Source organism: Choloepus didactylus, chromosome 2 (assembly GCF_015220235.1).
Source record: "Choloepus didactylus isolate mChoDid1 chromosome 2, mChoDid1.pri, whole genome shotgun sequence".
Taxonomy (NCBI): Eukaryota; Metazoa; Chordata; class Mammalia; order Pilosa; family Megalonychidae; genus Choloepus; species Choloepus didactylus.
Window position 1 is genome coordinate 1,617,083 of NC_051308.1, and position 23,190 is coordinate 1,640,272.

The 23,190-nt window shown below is 38.3% G+C and overlaps 1 protein-coding gene across 5 annotated transcripts in view; it reads right to left on the reverse strand.

Annotated features, from left to right (window-relative positions):
* The window catches only part of KATNA1 (katanin catalytic subunit A1), a 62,268-nt gene that overhangs the window by 20,046 nt on the left and 19,032 nt on the right, over positions 1-23,190 (reverse strand). For 2 of the 5 annotated variants that reach the window (XM_037819239.1, XM_037819248.1), the window contains exons 2-3: positions 13,699-13,873; positions 8,867-9,024 (exon numbers count right to left, since the gene is read on the reverse strand). In XM_037819239.1, coding sequence (XP_037675167.1) covers positions 8,867-9,024; positions 13,699-13,860 — 320 coding nt within the window. In that variant the 5' untranslated portion in view covers positions 13,861-13,873. Of the gene's footprint in view, positions 1-8,866; positions 9,025-10,770; positions 10,819-13,698; positions 13,874-14,608; positions 14,661-23,190 lie in introns of those variants that run through there. The other 3 variants (XM_037819243.1, XM_037819257.1, XM_037819265.1) reach the window with 3 other exon arrangements.

The following is a 23,190-nucleotide window of genomic DNA, read 5'->3' on the forward strand; positions in this document are numbered from 1 at the left end:
GTGTTCAATTTTGGAGAGAAAATATAGCCAGTGAAAATGTTCCCTTAAAATATGTAATTATTTTTCCTCCTACTAGAAAAATACAACACAGACACTGAAACACAACAAACTATAAAGAATAAAAAAGTCACCTGTAACACTGTAACTCCACTATCTAGAGTTAATCTTTTAACATATTACTTTCTTTCATTTAAACAAAATTGGAACTATTATATATACATACACTCATATTTTTCTCTACTTATTATATCATGAGGCATTTGCTGTGTCATTAAATAGCTCTCTCATAAATGACCTTTTTATGTGTACAAGTTTTTTATTATGGTAAAATATACATAACTCAAAATCATTTTAATTTTAAGTGTACAATTCTGTGACAATAAGTACACTGAAAGTGTTGTGCAACCTTTAACTACTTCTAGAACATTTTTATCATCCCAAACAGAAACTGGTATCCCTTAAGTACATTTCCCCCTCCCCACAGCCCCTGGTAACCACTATTCTAATTTTTGTCTCTAGGAATTTGCTTATTCTAGTGTTTCATATAAGAGAAATCCTTTTGTGTCTGGCTTACTTCACTCAACATGATGTCTCTAAGGTGAGTCCATGCTGTAGTATGTATCAGCACTTCATTTCTTTTTATGGCTGAATAATATTCCACTGAATGGTTATATCTCATTCTGTTTATGCTTTCATCTGCTGATGGATATTTGGGTCGCTGTCACCTTTTGGCAACTGTGAATAATGTTGCTATAATTTTCCACACATAAAAATCTTGGTTAATTTTTTTTCCTTAAGAATTTTAAATATCCCACTGTCTTTTGGTCTGCATGTTTTTGATGAGAAAACTGCTATTAATTTTATTATGAATCCCTTGTATGTGAAAAGTAGCTACTCTCTTGCTGCTTTCAAAATTCTCTTTTTCTCTTTGGATTTTGACAATTTCACTATAATACATCTTGGTATAATACATCTTTGAGTTTATCGTGCATGGAGTTCACTGCGCTTTTCAGATGCGCATATTCACATCTTCAACTAAATTTGGGAAATTTTCAACCATTATTTCTTCAAATACTTTTTCTGCCCCTTTCCTTCTCTCTTGATCTTCTGAAGACTTATGATAAGTATGCTGGTGTGCTTTATTTTGTTGAGACACTGTTTTCTTAATTTCCTTTAGCTCTTTTTCTATGGTGTCCCTGAGCTCACTGAACATATTTTAGATAGTTGATTTAATATTTTAACTAAGAGTTCCAACGTATGGGCTTCCTCAAGGATGGGTTCTGTCAAATTCTTTTTTTTCTTGAAAACTGGTCAGTCATATTTTCGTATTTCTTCATGTACTGTATAATGTTTGTTGTTGTTATTGAGCTGGACATTCTGAGTATTATGTCATTATAACTCTGGAAATCTAATTCTCCTGTATCACTGGGAATGTTTTTTGTTGTTGAGAGCTGGAGCCACCAGTCTGTAACATTGCCAAATTAGTTTTTGCTCGCAAATAGGAAAAGGAAAGAGAAAAATGAAAAAAAAAAAAAAAGAAAAGAAAAGAAAAGAAAAAAGAAAAAGAGGTATGTCTCTTTCAGACTTCTCTGCTGCCTCCACCTACCGAGGGTTAATACAATGGCCACCCCAAGATCAAAAGCAGCTGTCAAAATCAGCAATCAAAGGCAGCTGACAGCAATCAGAACACCACCCCCCTACTCCCACCACAGCCTGGATTTTGGAGGATTTAAAAACAGCAGTTTAAAAATAATTTTTAAAGCCCTTTCTCTTAAACGTATGTACAAGTGAAAGTGTGTGTATGTGACAGCAATGAAGACATATATAGTACATCAGACGATAATAAGTGCCATCAAGAAAAATAAAGAAGCGTTAAGGGACTTTAGGATGATGGGAGGTGGTGTTTTAGGTAAGGGGGTCAGAAATGGCCTTTCTGATGTGACATTTAAGTAGAGCTCTGAAATAAAAGAAATAAGCCATCTGACATCCAAGCTGAAAGAATGGCAAGTGCAAAGGAATGAAGCCTGCAGGTGTAGGGCTTGTTTCATGGGGCTGGAGCACAGGGCCAAGAGAGGCTTGTCAGAACTGAAGTCACAGAGGCACCAGGGGCAGACTTCACAGGGGCCTGAAGGCCATGATAAGAACTCTGGGCTCTATTTTATAAGATGGGAAAATATTGGAGAAACATCATTTGACTCACCAAATACATTTTAAAAGAATCACATCTAACAGTGTATAAGCTACTTCTGACCTTTCTTTTACAAGGCTTCAATTAACCTCCGTTTGATTACATTTTTGTGCAGTTCTCCAGAAGAGTAAAATTACTGGATGTGCTGAATCTTTTCCAAATGAGACTAAAATTCAGGGGATGACAAGGTTAGAATCACCAACAAAGTTGAAAGAATTAAAGTAAGTTTAAAAAATATGAATGCAAATCAAGACTAAAAGGAAAAAAAAGTTTTGAAGGAAAAAGTAAAATAATTTACAGGAAATTAGCAGCAAATAAAGTCAAAAGAGGGAACTTCATAGTTTACAGTAATACAAGATGTTCAAAATCTGGGACAATAAAAGGTATCGAAGAATGCAAGCAGCAACAAGAAGGGACACTACTTAGGGTTCATCATCACAGAACTGTTTGAGACGAAAAGGCTCATCTAATTCAACTTCCTGCTACCTCAAAGAGATAGCCCTCCTGCCTCTGACTGTAAGACTCAGTGACCAATAGTTCACTGGGAAGCTCTTAACAATAACTGAAAGATAATGAAATACGTATTTAAAAAAAAGGAATTAGGGACCAAGTGATGATTCTCAGGAACAAAGAGAAAAGAGAAAGTAAACAGGAATAAAACATATAAGACAGGCAGAAAAAAACAAAAATATAACTAAGAAAAAAGTAATCACAAATGTAGAAAAAGTTTAATCCACAAATCTTCGAGGGAAAACAACTGCTAAGAACATGGTTACATCCTATGCAAAAGTTGGCAAAAGCAGAGAACTGTTTGCTATGGACTGTAAATCACAAATGTTTATGATCTGAAGAGCAAATTAAACTATTTAAGCTAAAGTTTCCTCATCAGAAATTGGGGCTAAAAAATTAGTACTTATTCCTTCAAAGACTTTATAATAAATGTAAAGGAAGTAAGAGAGAACCTGACACATGGTAAGGTTGTAGTAGCAAGCTTTAGGACATAGTCCTTCCACAAAAACAGCTATTGAACAGGCAGGAACTATCTGTAACAACTGTTCTGGTGCTCCAGCAGCCAGAAAAACACTGTACAGAATACAGGGAATAGCGGGAGGAAGAGGCTGAAAAACTAAGGTAAAGAAGAATTTCTCTCTCCATGTGATGGCTGGCAGTGCCATCGCCCACTCTCATAGCAGACCACCTTGGGATCCACCCCCTGGGATTAGCTCACTGTTGGCAGAAAGGGACATAAAAACCCTCTTCTACAAAAACAGGGATAGACATAGCCTATCATCAATCATGGTTTTTGAATAGTGAATTCAGATCCTTGCTGTTTCAGTGCCCACCCCAGCCTCCACACAAAGGCTGCTACAGCCAGTGCTTCCACAGGTCTGCAGGGAACAGACAGCTAAAGGGCTGCATGTGCTGTGCAAGCCAGGAAAGCATAGCCTTGGGGAGCTATCAAAGAGGCCATTGGTGTCCTTCCCAATCCCCTCCCCAGGGCACTTTGGAGTTGTTGCTCTGCTCCCTTCTTGTGGGTCTCTGACTCTGTTTTGAGTGAGAAATACTGACCTGTGAAAGTCCTCTCCACGGTCACCTTCCTACCAGAATCTGCCCACCAGGCAGAAGCAGCTAGAGACAACAAAAGAAGAGTAAAAAACTCCAGAGTCAAAACAAAAACAAATCTCAAGATTCCCAGAGAAGGCACAGAGCAAAGGAAGTGTGCTGGTTTAAAACTGTTATGTGCCCCAGAAAAGGCCATGCTCTTTTAATCTATTCCTGTGAGTGCAGCCCTTTTGTGGGTGAGACCTTTTGGTTAGGTTATTTCAATTGAGATGTGACTTAGCCCATTCAAGGTGGGTCTTAAACCTTTTATGAGAGGATAAAGGACAGAAAAGGCCCTGATTGCTCAGAAAGAAAAATCCCCAGAAGAGCTGAGAGAGCCACTGAAGCCAGAAGCTGAAACCAATGAAACCCAGGAAAGAAGGACCAACAGACACCGGCTATGTGCCTTCCCACATGACAGAGGTGTCCCAGATGCCAGAAGCCTTTCTTTAGAGAAGGTATCCTCTTGATGCCTTAATCTGGATATTTTCAAGGCCTTAGAACTGTAAATTTGTAAGCTTATAAATCCCCATTGTAAAAGCCAACTCATTTCTGGTATATTGCATTCTAGCAGCTTTAGCAAACCGAAACAGAAAGCTTTCTCCTGGAGGTGAAACAACTGCACAAAAAGTATAATTTAAAAAATTATACTGCATATACAAGGAAAGAATGAGATGAAGAAGAGGTGAAAAAATCTGATCAGTTAAACATGGACTATTCTAAAGGTCTAGAATAAGTTTAACAAAGTGTCAAAGAAGAGACTTAACACAAAACCAATCAACAATAAAATTCTAAGCAAAAGAGAGACACTGACCGTCAGAGTAAACACATCAAGATAATCAGATGCCTAGACATCAGCAAAAACTTACAAGCCATATTAAGAAGCAGAATATATGGCCTAGTCAAAGGAACAAATTAAAACTTCAGAGGAGACACAGAATTTGGGACAACTAATCGAAGATGTTTAAACAACTCCCCTAAATCAATTCAAAGAGATGAGAGAAAATATGGCTAAAGGAGATAAAGGATATTAATAAAGACATTATGTGAGCATAAGGAGGAATTTGAAAGTATAAAAAGAAACATAACAGAAATTATGGGGATAAAAGGCACAATAAAAGAGATATAAAACAGCAGATCTGAACAAGCAGAAGAATGAATCAGTGAACTAGAAAACAGGACAACTGAAAACATACAGTCAGAAAAACAAATAGGAAAAAGAACAGAAAATATGAGCAGTGTCTCAGGGATCTGTGTGAAAGTATGAAGTGTACAAACATATGCATCATGGGTGTCCCAGAAGGAGAAAAGGGAAAAGGAACAGAAAGAGTACTTGAGGAAATAATGGTTGAAAATTTCCAAATTCCTAGGAAAGACATAAATACGTATGTCCAAAAGGCAAAACAACTCCAAACAAAATAAACCCTAACAAACCCACTCAGAAACCAATACTAATCAAAATGTCAAATGCCAAAGATCAAGAGAGAATTGTGAAAGCAGCAGTACAAAAATGGTTTGTCACACACAAGGGATCCTCAGTAAGTCTAAGCTGCCAATTTCTCAACAGAAAACAAGGAGGCAAGAAGGCAGTGGTATGATATATTTAAGATACTGAAAGAGAAAAACTGCCAGCCAAAATTTCTTTATCTGGCAGAACTCTCTTTGAAAAATGAAGTAGAGTTTAAAATATTCAGAGAAACAGAAACTGAGAAAGTTCATCAACAAGAGACCCACCCTACAAGAATTAGTAAAGGGAGTTCTGCAGGCTGAAAGGAAAAGACAAGAAAGAGTGGCTTGTAGTACTGCGAAGAAATGAAGATTATCGGTAAGGTAACTAAAAGGTAAAAAAGAGAGATTTAAAAAAAAGATAAGACATAAAAAACAAAGAATAAAATGGCTGAAGTACTGCCTTTACAGTACTAATACTGAATAATAGTGGATTAAATGGCCCAATCAAAAGACACAGATTGGCAGAATGGATTAAAAAAGCATGATCCAACAATACACTGTTTACAAGAGACTCACCTTAGACCCAAAGACACAACTAGGTTGAAAAAGATGTTCCATGCAAGTAGTAAGCAACAACAACAAAAAAAAAAAAAAAAAAAAAAAAAAAAAGGAAAGAAAGAAAGAAAAAGATTTTAAATGCAAAACTCTTATAAGAGACAAAGAAGGACCCAATACACTAATAAAAGGGGCAGTCCACCAAGAAGAAATAACAATCATAAACATTTATGCACCAAATTATGGAACCTCAAAATATATGAGGCAAAAACTGGCAAAACTGAAGGGAGAGACAGACCTCTCTACAATGATAGTTGGAGACTTCAATACACCAGTCTTATCAATAGCTAGAACATCCAGATGGAAGATCAATAAGAAAACAGAGAACTTGAATAATGATGATAAATGAACCAGACCTAACAGATACATACAGAACATTGCATTCCAAAACAGCAGGATACACATTCTTCTCAAGTGCGTATAGATCATTCTCCAGCATAGACCACATACTGGATCATAAAATAAGGGGAAATCAATAACAGGTAGAAAACTGGAAAACTGACAAATGTATAGAAGTTAAACACACTCTTAATCAGTATATCAAAGAAGAAATTGCAAGGAAAATCTCAAGACAAATGAAAACAAAAACACAACATATCAAAACTTAGGGGATGCAGAAAAGGCAGTGCTGAGAGGGATATTTATAGCTCTAAATGCTTAAGAAGAAAGAGCCATTGATTGTACACTCTGGATAGTTTGTGTGGTGTGTGAATAAAACTCTTAAAAAAAAAAAAAGCACATGATACGATGCTCAATGTCAACTAGCTATTAAGGAAATACAAATCAAAACCACAATGAGAGAATCACTTCACACCCACAAGAATGGCTACTGTTAAAAAAACAGAAAATTACAAGTTGTTGGAGAGGATTTAGAAAAATAGGAACACTCATTCATTGCTAGTAGGAATGCAGAATGGTACAGCTGCTGTGGAAGACAGTTTGGCAGTTTCTCAGGTAGTTAGATTATAGAATTACCATATGACCTGGCACTCCCACTACTAGGGTATACACCCAAAAGAACTGAAAGCAGACTCCAAAAGATATTTACACAGTGGCATTATTCACAACTGCCAAAAGATGGAACCAACCGAAGTGTCCATAAAGCGATGAACTGATAAAAGAAATGTGATATATACATACAATGGAATATTACTTAGTTGTATAAAGGAATGAAGTCCTGATATATGCGACAACATGAATGAACCTAGAGAACATTATGCTTAGTGAAATACACCTGGCAAAAAAAGGCAAATATTGTATAGCTCACTGATATGAACTAATTGTAATAAGCAAACTCCGAGTTAGAATCTAGAATATAGGTTACCAGGGGATAGACTGGGGGTAGAAAATGGAGAGCTGATGGTTAATTTGTACAGAATTTCTATTCAGGTTGATTGTAAAGGTTTTGAAATAGATGGTGGTGATGGTAGCATATTATTGTGTGTGCAATTAACAGGTGAATTAGGTATGTGAATGCGGTTGAAAGGGGAAGTTCTGGGTTGTGTATGTTACTAGAATCAAAGTTAGAAGATAAAACATTAGACTGTATAACGCAGTGAACCCTCTTGTGGATGATGGACTGGGTTTAATAATACAAGTGTAGGAATGTTTTTTCATGAACTGTAACAAATATATGACACTAATACAAGGTGCTAATAATAGGAAACAAATCCACCTAATGTAAACAATGGACTATATTTAATAGTATTATTTTAATGATCTTTCAACAATTGTTAACAAAGGTACCACACTAATGTAAAGTATCAACAATAGGGGGGTATATAAGCTGTATGTATTTTTTTACTGGACATTTCTGTGAACCTACAACTTCTCCAATTAAAAAAAATAATAATTTAAAAAAACAACAAAAAACATTGTTAAGTGAAAGAAACCAGACACAAATACAACATATTGTACAATTCCATTTATATAAAATGTAAATATAAATAAATCTATAGAGACAAATAGATTAGTGGTTACGTCCCTAAACCTGGAGAAAGACAGATGGATTGAGAAGTGACTGCTAAGGTGTATGGGGTTTTTCTTTTGGAGTAATGAAAATGTTCTACAATTGATTGTGGTAATGAATGCACAACTCTGTGAATATACTAAAAGCCACTGATTGTACACTTTGGATGGACTGTATGGTAAGTGAATATATCTCAATAAAACTTTAAAAAAAAATCAAAGCTGGATGAACTCAAAGCAATGTTCTACTCCCAAAGCTCTCAAACTAGTTAGGGGCCAAAGAACCTGGAAGTCATAGTGCTCTTTGTATCACAGCCCAAAATATTCACGTACTTAAAGCATAATACAAGCTAGAGAAACTGTTATGTGAGTGAAACACATACTCACATCTACCTGCACACTTGTCAGTTAAAAAACACACAGTGAAACTAAGTATGATTGGCTGTTTTGAGCATTTTAGTAAATATCAGTTTTCATTCATTGTTCATTTGCTAGCAGTTGCTAATAGGAAGCTGAAAAAAAAAAAGATGCCAGAGAAAAACCTAAAATTCAACATCGTTCTTTATTTTTCTTTGTGAATTAAAAAAAAAGGAACCATTTTTCAATTTTAGCAGCAGTATAACTTGATGACCAGCAGTATTCTGTGACAGTTTTGAGAAACCCTGTTCTAGTCTAACTCCTTTGCTTTACAAAGGAAAAAACCTGAGGCCTAGAAAGGTTAAAGGATTTTCCCAAAGTCAGATAAGGGCAAAGACAGAACTTGATCTCTGATATTTCAATTCTCAGCCTCATGCTTCTTCCATAAGATAATGTTTCCAATACTTCAAGCTCATTCACCAAAGCAATTTTTGACTTACTGCCACTGAAATTTTATCTTCTGAAATAGATCACAGAGTCATATGATACACAATTTAAGAGTTATAAAAGGGCCTTTTATAAAAACCTCCCTCTCATTGCTGTCTCTCAGCCGGCTCTCCTCCTAATAATAACAAATGCAATCAACTTCTTGTGCTAATTTGTTTCTTCAAAGGTCCCCCCACTTACCTTCGTTCAACAGGCACAGGCAAGGACCAGACCTCTCCCTCAGAAGCTTGAGGTTCATGTTGTGCAGCTTTCAAGGGAGTACTCTCCAGTTTAAAGCTCTCTAATGTTTTCATGATATCCTTAACATGTTTAGCTTCCACATTTATTTCCTGCCAGACCTGGTTTCAAAGAAGAATATGGATCCTTAAATTTCTATAACTAACAAACCACTGCCGTGATTAAACTAAGGCCATTTCTTAGAGATGTCAGAAACCTCTCTCTTGACATCAGACATCCAGTAAATCATAACTGAGAAAATGAATTACTATTTTGGCTAATTAAACCATGTTGCTAACTGTGGTTCTTATTCAAATTGAGTAACAAATTGAAAAGTTACCCATATCTTTAAAGTTGGAAAAAAAATAATACTTTTGCAAGTTGCACTTTGATGGTTTCTACAATATTTAATTTACTTTAAAAATGCTGATCAAAATCCACTAAATTAATATCATAACTCCTAATGGATCGCAACCTACAGCCTGAAATATATGGCTTCAGAGGACAAACATCTAAATTCAAATGCAACCAAGATTTTTTTTTAAATAATCTTAACTCAATTTTTAAAAATGAAATATGTAATACTGAAATGAAGTCTGAAGTTGAAAATGTTTTATTTTAAAATTAAATGATTTAGTTTTTAGTATCTTTACAAAAAAAGCTTAGACTTTTAAAATAAATGTTCTCTGGCTTAAGAGTAAAAGGTCTTAAACATTCTTCAGTGACAAACTTGAGACTCTTATGAAATAAAATATTTTCCCCTCTGGTAACGTAAGAGATATGGAGGGGCAGATTTACCTGAGGTTGAGTTCAAAGAGGGAGGATATTCTCTCTTTTAAAGAAATTAAGGGCAAATATGGAACAATATCAAAAAAGCAGTTCAGAAGAGGCTGAGATAATAACCTAGAAGACCAACTCAAAAAGACGACTTCTAGTATCTGCACCACTTGTTTTCTTTTACGACATAGTTGAACCTTATTATAAATGTCACCCTCAACTACACCTGTAAGTCTACAATTTCTACTGTTCTAAGTGACTTAAAGCTGTTCAAACGGGATTCAACTATGGTGCGCTTCATAATGCTATACAGGGAATAGGGTCCCAGTGAGGTTCAAGTGTCATTCATAGTTTCAACAATGGCTTAATAAAATCAACTCTAATTTTACCAGCTAAAAATCTATGCTAGAAATAAACTTCAAAATCATTACTTTTTTAATCTATTAGAGTATTTTAAAAAGAGTTTTTAGAAAGTATTCTTTCCAAGGCTCCCACAAGCTCATAATCATACAATCAGAATAAATGAGTAGAACTTATAATACTGATGACGGTGTAAATGGACTATTAGTAAAAGAAGTTTGCAAGTACCATTATATACAAATCCATGCAATAAATCATAGTCTTAATGTGCAGCTGCATATAGCCATTTCCAACTGCTTAAACCTCTTTTGATTACATAACCCATTAAAACATATAGCTGAGGACTCGGGCAAGATGGCGGCATAGAGAGGAGTGGAAGCTAAGTAGTCCCTCTGGAACAACTACAAAAAACCAGAAACAACTAGTAAATAATCCAGAATAACTGCGGGGGAACAAACGAGACCATCCACTCATCATACACCAACCTGAATTGGGAGGAATGCCCGAGAACACAGCATAAAATCTGTAAGTAAAACCTGCGGAACCAAGTCGTGAGACCCCCTCCCCCACAGCCCGAGCTGCAAAGCCTCCTGGTGCCAGAGAAAAGCTCTCTCCCAGCAAGCGAATATAGCTCAGCTGAGCTCCAACTGGAGTTTTAAGTAGCGAGTGTGAACTGCTCACTACAGGTACGCATCCCCAAAAACAGACAGAGGCTTTGGGTGACGACTGACCTGGGAGAGCCGGAGGGTCGCCTTGGACTGGGTCTGAAGGGGACTATCTGTTTCTTTTTCGGCTCAGTGGAGAAAGCCCCAGTCATTTTCAGTTTCCAGGGCTGTGACTCAGGGAAGGGTGGAGACACAAGCAGACAGCGAGACCACTGAAATGCTAATGACCTCCACCTGGGGGGTCTGTCTTCTCTAGGAGGAAAGGGGTGGGGCCCTTTCCATTCAGAACCAGACCCCAGAGCCTGGGGGAACACAGCCACACCTCCTCACACCAGTCAAGAATTATAGGCTAACAGGCGTCACCTGCTGGGCAGAAAAGCACAGTGACTCGAGGCATCACAGGGTGGAGCAATTTTCTAAGACACACCCACAGGGAAACCAGATACTGAATATTTCTTCCCTCTGGGACCTGAGCCTGTTCTGGTCTGGGAAAACCTGATTTGGATAACCAAGGAAACCATGCCTAGACAACAGAAAATTACAACCTACATTAAGAAAAACAAAGTTATGGCCCAGTCAAAGGAACAAACGTACACTTCAACTGAGATACAGGAATTTAAACAACTAATGCTAAATCAATTCAAAAAGTTTAGAGAAGATATTGCAAAAGAGATAGAGGCTGTAAAGGAAGCACTGGGCATGTATACAGCAGAAATCAAAAGTTCAAAAAAACAACTAGTAGAATCTATGGAAATGAAAGGCACAACACAGGAGATGAAAGACACAATGGAAACACAAAACAGCAGATCTCAAGAGGCAGAAGAAAACACTCAGGAACTGGAGAACAGAACACCTGAAAGCCTACACACAAAGGAGATGGAGAAAAGAATGAAAAAATATGAGCAACGTCTCCGGGAACTCAAGGATGAAACAAAGTACAATAATGTACATATCATCGGTGTCCCAGAAGAAGAGAAGGGAAAGGGGGCAGAAGCAATAATAGAGGAAATAATTAATGAAAATTTCCCATCTCTTATGAAAGACATAAAATTACACATCCAAGAAGCGCAGCGTACTCCAAACAGAAGAGATATGATTAGGCCTATGCCAAGACACTTAATAATCAGATTATCAAATGTCAAAGACAAAAAGAGAATCCTGAAAGCAGCAAGAGAAAAGCGATCCATTACATACAAAGGAAGCTTAATAAGACTATGTGTGGATCTCTCAGCAGAAACCATGGACGCGAGAAGGAAGTGGGGTGATATATTTAAGACACTGAAAGAGAAAAACCGCCAACCAAGAATCCTGTATCCAGCAAAGCTGTCCTTCAAATATGAGGGAGAGCTCAAAATATTTTCTGACAAACAGACAATGAGAGACTCTGTGAACAAGACACCTGTCCTACAGGAAATACTAAAGGGAGCACTACAGGGTGATAGAAGACACGAGTGCATGGTTTGGAACACAATTTTGGGAGATGGTAGCACAACAATGTAAGTACACTGAACAAAGGTAACTATGAATACGGTTGAGAGGAAGATGGGGAGCATGTGAGACACCACAAGAAAGGAGGAAAGATAACGACTGGGACTGTGTAACTTGGTGAAATCTAGAGTATTCAACAATTGTGATAAAATGTACAAATATGTTCTTTTACAAGGGAGAACAAGCAAATGTCAATCTTGCAAGGTGTTAAAAATGGGGAGGCATTGGGGGAGGGATGCAATCAGCATAAACTAGAGACTGTAACTAATAGAATCATTGTATTGTGCTTCCTTTAATGTAACAAAGGTGATATACCAAGGTGAATGCAGATAAGAGGGGGAATAGGGGAGGCATGTTAGACACTTGACATTGGTGGTATTGTCTGATTCTTTATTCTACTTTAAGGTTATTTTTCCGTTTGCTGCTTCGTAGCTGTCATTTTTTTTCCTCTTTCTTTTGTCTCTCTACCTTCTTTGACTCTCCCTCCTGCCTTGTGGAAGAAATGTAGATGCTCTTATATAGATAGTGGTGAAGGTGGTGAACACATAAATGTATGACCATGCAGAAAACCATCAATTATTTACTTGGGATGGAATGTATGGTGTGTGAACAAAACTATATTAAAAAAAATGGGTTGATGACAAAACCTCGAGGGCAATATACTGAGTGAAATAAGCCAGACACATTAGGACAATTATTGCAGGGTCTCATTGATAGGAACTAATTATAATATGTAAACTCACAGACATGAAATATAAGGTACCAAGATATAGGACGAGGCTTAAGAACGGGGAGTGGTTCCTTAGTATGAGCAAAACGTTCAATTAGGATGAACTTAAATGTTTGGAAATGAACAGGGGTATTGGTAGCAAGATGTGAGAATAACTAACAGTGCCGAATGGTGTGTGAATGAGGTGGAAAGGGGAAGCTCAGAGTCATATATGTCACCAGAAGGAGAGTTGAAGGTCAAAAGATGGGAATCTATAAAACTGAATCCTATGGTGGGCAATGACCATGATCAACTGTACAAATACTAGAAATCGCTTCCATGAACCAGAACAAATGTATGACAACACAATTAGAAGTTAATAATAGAGGGGCATATAGGGAAGAACTATATATCTATTACAAACTACATAATACAGTTAGTAGTATTTCAACATTTTTTCATAAACAGTAACAAATGTACTATATCAATACTACAAGTCAACAATAGAGGGGGGTTGGTTAGGGATAGGGGAGGATTCGAGTTTCCTTTTCTTTTTTTCTTTTTTTATCTTTCACTTTATTTCTTGTCTGGAGTAATGAAAAGTTTCTAAAAATTGAACAAAAATTAAGTGTGATGGATGCACAGCTGTATGAGGGTACCCAGGAGCAAGTGATTGTACACTTTGGATCTTTGGATAATTGTATGGTATCTGAACAATCTCAATAAAAAAGAAGAAAAAAAAAGGAAAAACAAACAACAACAACAACAAAAAAACATATAGCTGACATGCCTCTTACCTGCTGCCATTTCTGCTGGAGGTATGTGTCTTTCACAGAGTATAGATACTTGTTCATCTGGTCAAGGACTCCCTGATAGTAGACCATTGCAGAGTCATAGTTTCCCAGCAAAGCATATTCGCGAGCCAATTTGACATTCTCACTAATCATAAGAAGACTCATGCTCAATTAGAAGCTAAAAAAGAAAGAAAAATGCTTTCAGATTACGTCTCTTAAAAATAAGAGTTTTTAAAGAGTATTTTAAAAAGAGTTTTTAGAAAGTATTCTTTCCAGGGCTCCCACAAGAAGCTCATAATCATACAAATTGCACTTTTCAGTCTCTGTACATTTCCCCATGCCCTTCTCACTCCTTCAAAGAAGCATCTCTTCAGTTACCACATCTGAAAGGCTGGCTCGGATGGCAGTTCTCCCCCATGTTAACCCCTCAACTCCTCTGCTCAAAGTAAGCTCTCCCTCTTTGAAAAATCCCTTGGCTCTTCACCATGACCTTTTATCTCAAGGCCTTTATCTACTTTGAGTTAGAGTTGGTTATGCATGTCCTATCTCTACCAGACTACATTCTGAGAGTAGGATCTGCACCTGGCAGTGTGAGACTGTCCCCAGTGCACTACACACTGTTCTTACTGAACATCTGCAGAATGAATGCTCAATGTCGTACAAAAGTTTGAAGGCAGTGTGGTATAGCAGAAAGCGTACTTCTTTTTTTCATCCAATGTCTTTATTACTCATCTACCCATACACTGGATAAAGGGGGTGTCAATTACAAGGTTTTTACAATCACATGGTCATAAGATGAAGGTTATAAAGTTATACAATCATTATTAAAGATCAAGGCTACCGGGTTACAGTTCAAAAATTTCAGGTATTTCCTTCTGACTATTTTAATACACTAGAAACTAAAAAGAAATACCTATACAATGAGCAGTAGTCATAATCATTCGTTGACTCCTAACTTCTCAATTACAACTCCTCCCTCTCATCTGATTATTCTCTCAATCTTCAGGGATACCTGGGCAATGACCATTCTATACTTCTTCATGCTGAAAATGGGTGTCGACATTACTGGGCAGAGGAATGAAGCTGGCTGATATTCTTGGAGAGACTAGTACCTCTGGGTTTCAGGGATTATCTGGCATAGGAGGTATCTAAGCTTCTGAAAAAAAAAAAAACTTAGTAGGTAAAACTTTTATAGAGTCTTAGAGCTCAGGGTATTCTTTAGGGTTTTCAGGAATACTGTTGGTTGGGGCTTGGCATATGTGCCAGTTTGGATGTACTATGTCTCCCAAAACCCTGTGTTCTTTGATGCAATCTTGTGGGGGCAGATGTATCAGTGTTGACTAGGTTGGAATCCTTTGTGTTTCCATGGAGATGTGATTCAATCAGCTGTGGGTAAGACCTTTGATTGGATAATTTCCATGGAGGTGTTATCCCACCCTGAATGGGTGGGTCTTAACTGAATCACTGGAGTCCTATAAAAGCGTTCACAGACAGAAGGAAGTGCTACAGCTGAGAGACACATTTTGAAGACGGCTGTTGGAAGCTGACAACTGACATTTTGGAGAAAGCCATTCTGAAACCAGAACTCCAGAGCAGACGCCAGCCACATGCCTTCCTAGCTATCAGAGGTTTTCCGGATGCCACTGGCCACCCTTCAGTGAAGGTACCCAAAGGCTGATGACTTACCTTGGGCATTTTATGGCCCTAAGACTGTAACTTTGTAAGCAGATAAACCCCCTTTATAAAAGCCAACCCATTTCTGGTATTTTGCATTCCAACAGCATTAGCAAACCGGAACAGCATACTATAGCAATTTGCAGTATCTGGCTGAAGCTTGCATAAGAGTAATCTCCAGAATGACCTCTCAACTCTATCTGAAATCTCTTATCCACTGAAACTTTATTTTGTTTCACTTCTCTTTCCCCTTTTGGTCAAGAAGACATTGTTGATCTCATGATGCCAGGGCCAGGCTCATCCCTGGGAGTTCAGTCCCATGTAAAAGCACAACTTTTGAAATCAGAAAAATCTTGGTTAGAATTATAATCCTGTCACCTTGAGCAAGTTCTTTAACTTTTCTAAGCCAAAGTTTAAAGATCTATAATACTGGAATCGTAATAGACATGGAATCACACCCAGTGGAGAAGCAGGGATGTCAAAATCCTACCCAAAATCCCAGGCTTTCTCTTCTCTGCCAGCCTTTGATAGTTCTCATTCTCTAACTAGCTACAGATACAACTGCTCATCTTTTACCCAATTAGGATATGTCATGTATTATATTTTAGGATCTGTATTACGATCTTCCAGACCAAACATCTTTCACCTCAGTATCAAGTCCAGTTCTCAAGCACAGAACAAGACAGGAAGCCAAGAGAGCTGCTGGTTCCCCTCTGAAACTCATCCTAGCAGAGTCACTGACAGTTGGGAAACGCTGATGGACTCCAAAACTCTAACATAAAAATTCTGAAATGCCAATGAAATGACTGATGGGACTGAATTCCAATGTGTGGAATAGAGGTGGGGGTGGGGGTCATTGCAGCCCAGAGGAAAACAGAACAGTTTAGAGTTTTTGATCTGGGCCCTTTCTGACTTCTCCTATCCTAAGGAATTATTGCCCACCCTACCTCATGCCAACATGGGAGAAAACCAGCAATGCTAGCCCAGCACTGGATAGAGACAACAGGGCAAACCTCGGCCAGAAGAGTGGAGAACAGATAAAAACAGAGGTAAGAGTGATGTCAGCAAGACGGCAGAGGAGAAAGTTCCAAATGCATGCCCATCCCATACCACAGAAACATCAAACTGTCAAAATCAATTTTCTCAGAATCTGGAATACAGTCCAGTAAACGCAGCACTCAAACAAATGCTGTGTGCCGGTTCTTTAATGCAATCTTATGAGGGTAGGCATTAATCTTTTGACTGAGTGTTTCCATGGAGATGTGACTCAATCAACCATGGGTGAGACCTTTAATTAAATTATCTCCATGGAGATACAGACTCGACCCATTCAGGTGGGTCTTAATTAAACCACTGGAGTCTTATAAGAGAGCTCACGGAGAGGCGGGGCAAGATGGCAGACTGGTGAGCTGTAAGTTTTAGTTACTCCTCCAGGAAAGTAGGTAAAAAGCCAGGAACTGCGTGGACTGGACACCACAGAGCAATCTGTCTTTGGGCATACTTCATACAACACTCATGAAAATGTCGAACTGCTGAGATCAGCGAAATCTGTAAGTTTTTGCGGCCAGGGGACCCGCGCCCCTCCCTGCCAGGCTCAGTCACGTGGGAGGAGGGGCTGCCAGCTCCGGGAAGGAGAAGGGAGAACTGCAGTCGTAGCCCTTCTCGGAAACTCATTCTACTAATCCATACTCCAACCATAGATAGACTGAGACCAGACACCAGAGAATCTGAGAGCTGCCAGCCCAGCAGAGAGGAGACAGGCATAGAAAAAAAAAAAATAACACGAAAAACTCCAAAATAAAAGCAGAGGATTTTTGGAGTTCTGGTGAACACAGAAAGGGGAAGGGCGGAGCTCAGGCCTTGAGGCGCATATGCAAATCCCGAAGAAAAGCTGATCACTCTGCCTTGTGGACCTTTCCTTAATGGCCCTGGTTGCTTTGTCTATTAGCATTTCAATAACCCATTAGATCTCTGAGGAGGGCCCTTTTTTTTTTTTTAATCCTTTTTTCTTTTTCTAAAACAATTACTCTAAGAAGCCCAATACAGAAAGCTTCAAAGAATTGCAATTTGGGCACGTCAAGTCAAGAGCAGAACTAAGAGAGCTCTGAGACAAAAGGCAATAATCCAGTGGCTGAGAAAATTCACTAAACACCACAACTTCCCAAGAAAAGGGGGGTATCCGCTCACAGCCACCATCCTGGTGGACAGGAAACACTCCTGCCCATCGCCAGCCCCATAGCCCAGAGCTGCCCCACACAACCCAGTGTGACGGAAGTGCTTCAAATAACAGGCACACACCACAAAACTGGGCGTGGACATTAGCCTTCCCTGCAACCTCAGCTGATTGTCCCAGAGCTGGGAAGGTGGAGCAGTGTGAATTAACAAAGCCCCATTCAGCCATCATTTCAGCAGACTGGGAGCCTCCCTACACAGCCCAGCAGCCCAGAACTGCCCTGAGGGGACGGCACTCACCTGTGACATAGCACAGTCATCCCTCAACAGAGGACCCGGGGTGCACGGCCTGGAAGAGGGGCCCAATTGCAAGTCTCAGGAGCCATACGCCAATACCAAAGACTTGTGGGTCAGTGGCAGAGACAAACAGTGGCAGGACTGAACTGAAGGATTAGACTATTGCAGCAGCTTTAAAACTCTAGGATCACCAGGGATATTTGATTGTTGGGGCCACCCCCACTCCCCGACTGCCCAGAAACACGCCCCACATACAGGGCAGGCAACACCAACTACACACGCAAGCTTGGTACACCAATTGGGCCCCACAAGACTCACTCCCCCACTCACCAAAAAGGCTAAGCAGGGGAGAACTGGCTTGTGGAGAACACGTGGCTCGTGGACGCCACCTGCTGGTTAGTTAGAGAAAGTGTACTCCACGAAGCTGTAGATCTGATAAATTAGAGATAAGGACTTCAATAGGTCTACAAACCCTAAAAGAACCCTATCAAGTTCAGCAAATGCCACGAGACCAAAAACAACAGAAAATTATAAAGCATATGAAAAAACCAGACGATATGGACAACCCAAGCCCAAGCACCCAAATCAAAAGACCAGAAGAGACACAGCACCTAGAGCAGCTACTCAAAGAACTAAAGATGAACAATGAGACCATAGTACGGGATATGAAGGAAATCAAGAAGACTCTAGAAGAGCATAAAGAAGACATTGCAAGACTAAATAAAAAAATGGATGATCTTATGGAAATTAAAGAAACTGTTGACCAAATTAAAAAGATTCTGGACACTCATAGTACAAGACTAGAGGAAGTTGAACAACGAATCAGTGACCTGGAAGATGACAGAATGGAAAATGAAAGCATAAAAGAAAGAATGGGGAAAAAAATTGAAAAAATCGAAATGGACCTCAGGGATATGATAGATAATATGAAACGTCCAAATATAAGACTCATTGGTGTCCCAGAAGGGGAAGAAAAGGGTAAAGGTCTAGGAAGAGTATTCAAAGAAATTGTTGGGAAAAACTTCCCAAATCTTCTAAACAACATAAATACACAAATCATAAATGCTCAGCGAACTCCGAATAGAATAAATCCAAATAAACCCACTCCGAGACATATACTGATCACACTGTCAAACACAGAAGAGAAGGAGCAAGTTCTGAAAGCAGCAAGAGAAAAGCAATTCACCACATACAAAGGAAACAGCATAAGACTAAGTAGTGACTACTCAGCAGCCACCATGGAGGCAAGAAGGCAGTGGCACGATATATTTAAAATTCTGAGTGAGAAAAATTTTCAGCCAAGAATACTTTATCCAGCAAAGCTCTCCTTCAAATTTGAGGGAGAGCTTAAATTTTTCACAGACAAACAAATGCTGAGAGAATTTGCTAACAAGAGACCTGCCCTACTGGAGATACTAAAGGGAGCCCTACAGACAGAGAAACAAAGACAGGACAGAGAGACTTGGAGAAAGGTTCAGTACTAAAGAGATTCGGTATGGCTACAATAAAGGATATTAATAGAGAGAGGGAAAAATATGGCAAACATAAACCAAAGGATAAGATGGCCAATTCAAGAAATGCCTTCACGGTTATAACGTTGAATGTAAATGGATTAAACTCCCCAATTAAAAGATATAGATTTGCAGAATGGATCAAAAAAAATGAACCATCAATATGTTGCATACAAGAGACTCATCTTAGACACAGGGACACAAAGAAACTCAAAGTGAAAGGATGGAAAAAAATATTTCATGCAAGCTACAGCCAAAAGAAAGCAGGTGTAGCAATATTAATCTCAGATAAAATAGACTTCAAATGCAGGGATGTTTTGAGAGACAAAGAAGGCCACTACATACTAATAAAAGGGGCAATTCAGCAAGAAGAAATAACAATCGTAAATGTCTATGCACCCAACCAAGGTGCCACAAAATACATGAGAGAAACACTGGCAAAACTAAAGGAAGCAATTGATGTTTCCACAATAATTGTGGGAGACTTCAACACATCACTCTCTCCTACAGATAGATCAACCAGACAGAAGACCAATAAGGGAATTGAAAACCTAAACAATCTGATAAATGAATTAGATTTAACAGACATCTACAGGACATTACATCCCAAATCACCAGGATACACATACTTTTCTAGTGCTCATGGAACTTTCTCCAGAATAGATCATATGCTGGGACATAAAACAAGCCTCAATAAATTTAAAAAGATTGAAATTATTCAAAGCACATTCTCTGACCACAATGGAATACAATTAGAAGTCAATAACCATCAGAGACTTAGAAAATTCACAAATACCTGGAGGTTAAACAACACACTCCTAAACAATCAGTGGGTTAAAGAAGAAATAGCAAGAGAAATTGCTAAATATATAGAGACGAATGAAAATGAGAACACAACATACCAAAACCTATGGGATGCAGCAAAAGCAGTGTTGAGGGGGAAATTTATAGCACTAAACGCATATATTAAAAAGGAAGAAAGAGCCAAAATCAAAGAACTAATGGATCAACTGAAGAAGCTAGAAAATCAACAGCAAACCAATCCTAAACCAAGTACAAGAAAAGAAATAACAAGGATTAAAGCAGAAATAAATGACATAGAGAACAAAAAAACAATAGAGAGGATAAATATCACCAAAAGTTGGTTCTTTGAGAAGATCAACAAGATTGACAAGCCCCTAGCTAGACTGACAAAATCAAAAAGAGAGAAGACTCATATAAACAAAATAATGAATGAAAAAGGTGACATAACTGCAGATCCTGAAGAAATTAAAAAAATTATAAGAGGATATTATGAACAACTGTATGGCAACAAACTGGATAATGTAGAAGAAATGGACAATTTCCTGGAAACATATGAACAACCTAGACTGACCAGAGAAGAAACAGAAGACCTCAACCAACCCATCACAAGCAAAGAGATCCAATCAGTCATCAAAAATCTTCCCAGAAATAAATGCCCAGGGCCAGATGGCTTCACAGGGGAAATCTACCAAACTTTCCAGAAAGAACTGACACCAATCTTACTCAAACTTTTTCAAAACATTGAAAAAAAATGGAACACTACCTAACTCATTTTATGAAGCTAACATCAATCTAATACCAAAACCAGGCAAAGATGCTACAAAAAAGGAAAACTACCGGCCAATCTCCCTAATGAATATAGATGCAAAAATCCTCAACAAAATACTTGCAAATCGAATCCAAAGACACATTAAAAAAATCATACACCATGACCAAGTGGGGTTCATTCCAGGCATGCAAGGATGGTTCAACATAAGAAAAACAATCAATTAAACACATTAAAAACTCGAAAGGGAAAAATCAATTGATCATCTCAATAGATGCTGAAAAAGCATTTGACAAAATCCAACATCCCTTTTTGATAAAAACACTTCAAAAGGTAGGAATTGAAGGAAACTTCCTCAACATGATAAAGAGCATATATGAAAAACCCACAGCCAGCATAGTACTCAATGGTGAGAGACTGAAAGCCTTCCCTCTAAGATCAGGAACAAGACAAGGATGCCCGCTGTCACCACTGTTATTCAACACTGTGCTGGAAGTGCTAGCCAGGGCAATCCGGCAAGACAAAGAAATAAAAGGCATCCAAATTGGAAAAGAAGAAGTAAAACTGTCATTGTTTGCAGATGATATGATCTTATATCTAGAAGACCCTGAGAAATCAACGATACACCTACTAGAGCTAATAAACAAATTTAGCAAAGTAGCGGGATACAAGATTAATGCACATAAGTCAGTAATGTTTCTATATGCTAGAAATGAACAAACTGAAAAGACACTCAAGAAAAAGATACCATTTTCAATAGCAACTAAAAAAATCAAGTACCTAGGAATAAACTTAACCAAAGATGTAAAAGACCTATACAAAGAAAACTACATAACTCTACTAAAAGAAATAGAAGGGGACCTTAAAAGATGGAAAAATATTCCATGTTCATGGATAGGAAGGCTAAATGTCATTAAGATGTCAATTCTACCCAAACTCATCTACAGATTCAATGCAATCCCAATCAAAATTCCAACAACCTACTTTGCAGACTTGGAAAAGCTAGTTATCAAATTTATTTGGAAAGGGAAGATGCCTCGAATTGCTAAAGACACTCTAAAAAAGAAAAACGAAGTGGGAGGACTTACACTCCCTGACTTTGAAGCTTATTATAAAGCCACAGTTGCCAAAACAGCATGGTACTGGCACAAAGATAGACATATAGATCAATGGAATCGAATTGAGAATTCAGAGATAGACCCTCAGATCTATGGCCGACTGATCTTTGATAAGGCCCCCAAAGTCACTGAACTGAGTCATAATGGTCTTTTCAACAAATGGGGCTGGGAGAGTTGGATATCCATATCCAAAAGAATGAAAGAGGACCCCTACCTCACCCCCTACACAAAAATTAACTCAAAATGGACCAAAGATCTCAATATAAAAGAAAGTACCATAAAACTCCTAGAAGATAATGTAGGAAAACATCTTCAAGACCTTGTATTAGGAGGCCACTTCCTAGACTTTACACCCAAAGCACAAGCAACAAAAGAGAAAATAGATAAATGGGAACTCCTCAAGCTTAGAAGTTTCTGCACCTCAAAGGAATGTCTCAAAAAGGTAAAGAGGCAGCCAACTCAATGGGAAAAAATTTTTGGAAACCATGTATCTGACAAAAGACTGATATCTTGCATATACAAAGAAATCCTACAACTCAATGACAATAGTACAGACAGCCCAATTATAAAATGGGCAAAAGATATGAAAAGACAGTTCTCTGAAGAGGAAATACAAATGGCCAAGAAACACATGAAAAAATGTTCAGCTTCACTAGCTATTAGAGAGATGCAAATTAAGACCACAATGAGATACCATCTAACACCGGTTAGAATGGCTGCCATTAAACAAACAGGAAACTACAAATGCTGGAGCGGATGTGGAGAAACTGGAAGTCTTATTCACTGTTGGTGGGACTGTATAATGGTTCAGCCACTCTGGAAGTCAGTCTGGCAGTTCCTTAGAAAACTAGATATAGAGCTACCATTCGATCCAGCGATTGCACTTCTCGGTATATACCCGGAAGATCGGAAAGCAGTGACACGAACAGATATCTGCACGCCAATGTTCATAGCAGCATTATTCACAATTGCCAAGAGATGGAAACAACCCAAATGTCCTTCAACAGATGAGTGGATAAATAAAATGTGGTATATACACACGATGGAATACTACGCGGCAGTAAGAAGGAACGATCTCGTGAAACATATGACAACATGGATGAACCCTGAAGACATAATGCTGAGCGAAATAAGCCAGGCACAAAAAGAGAAA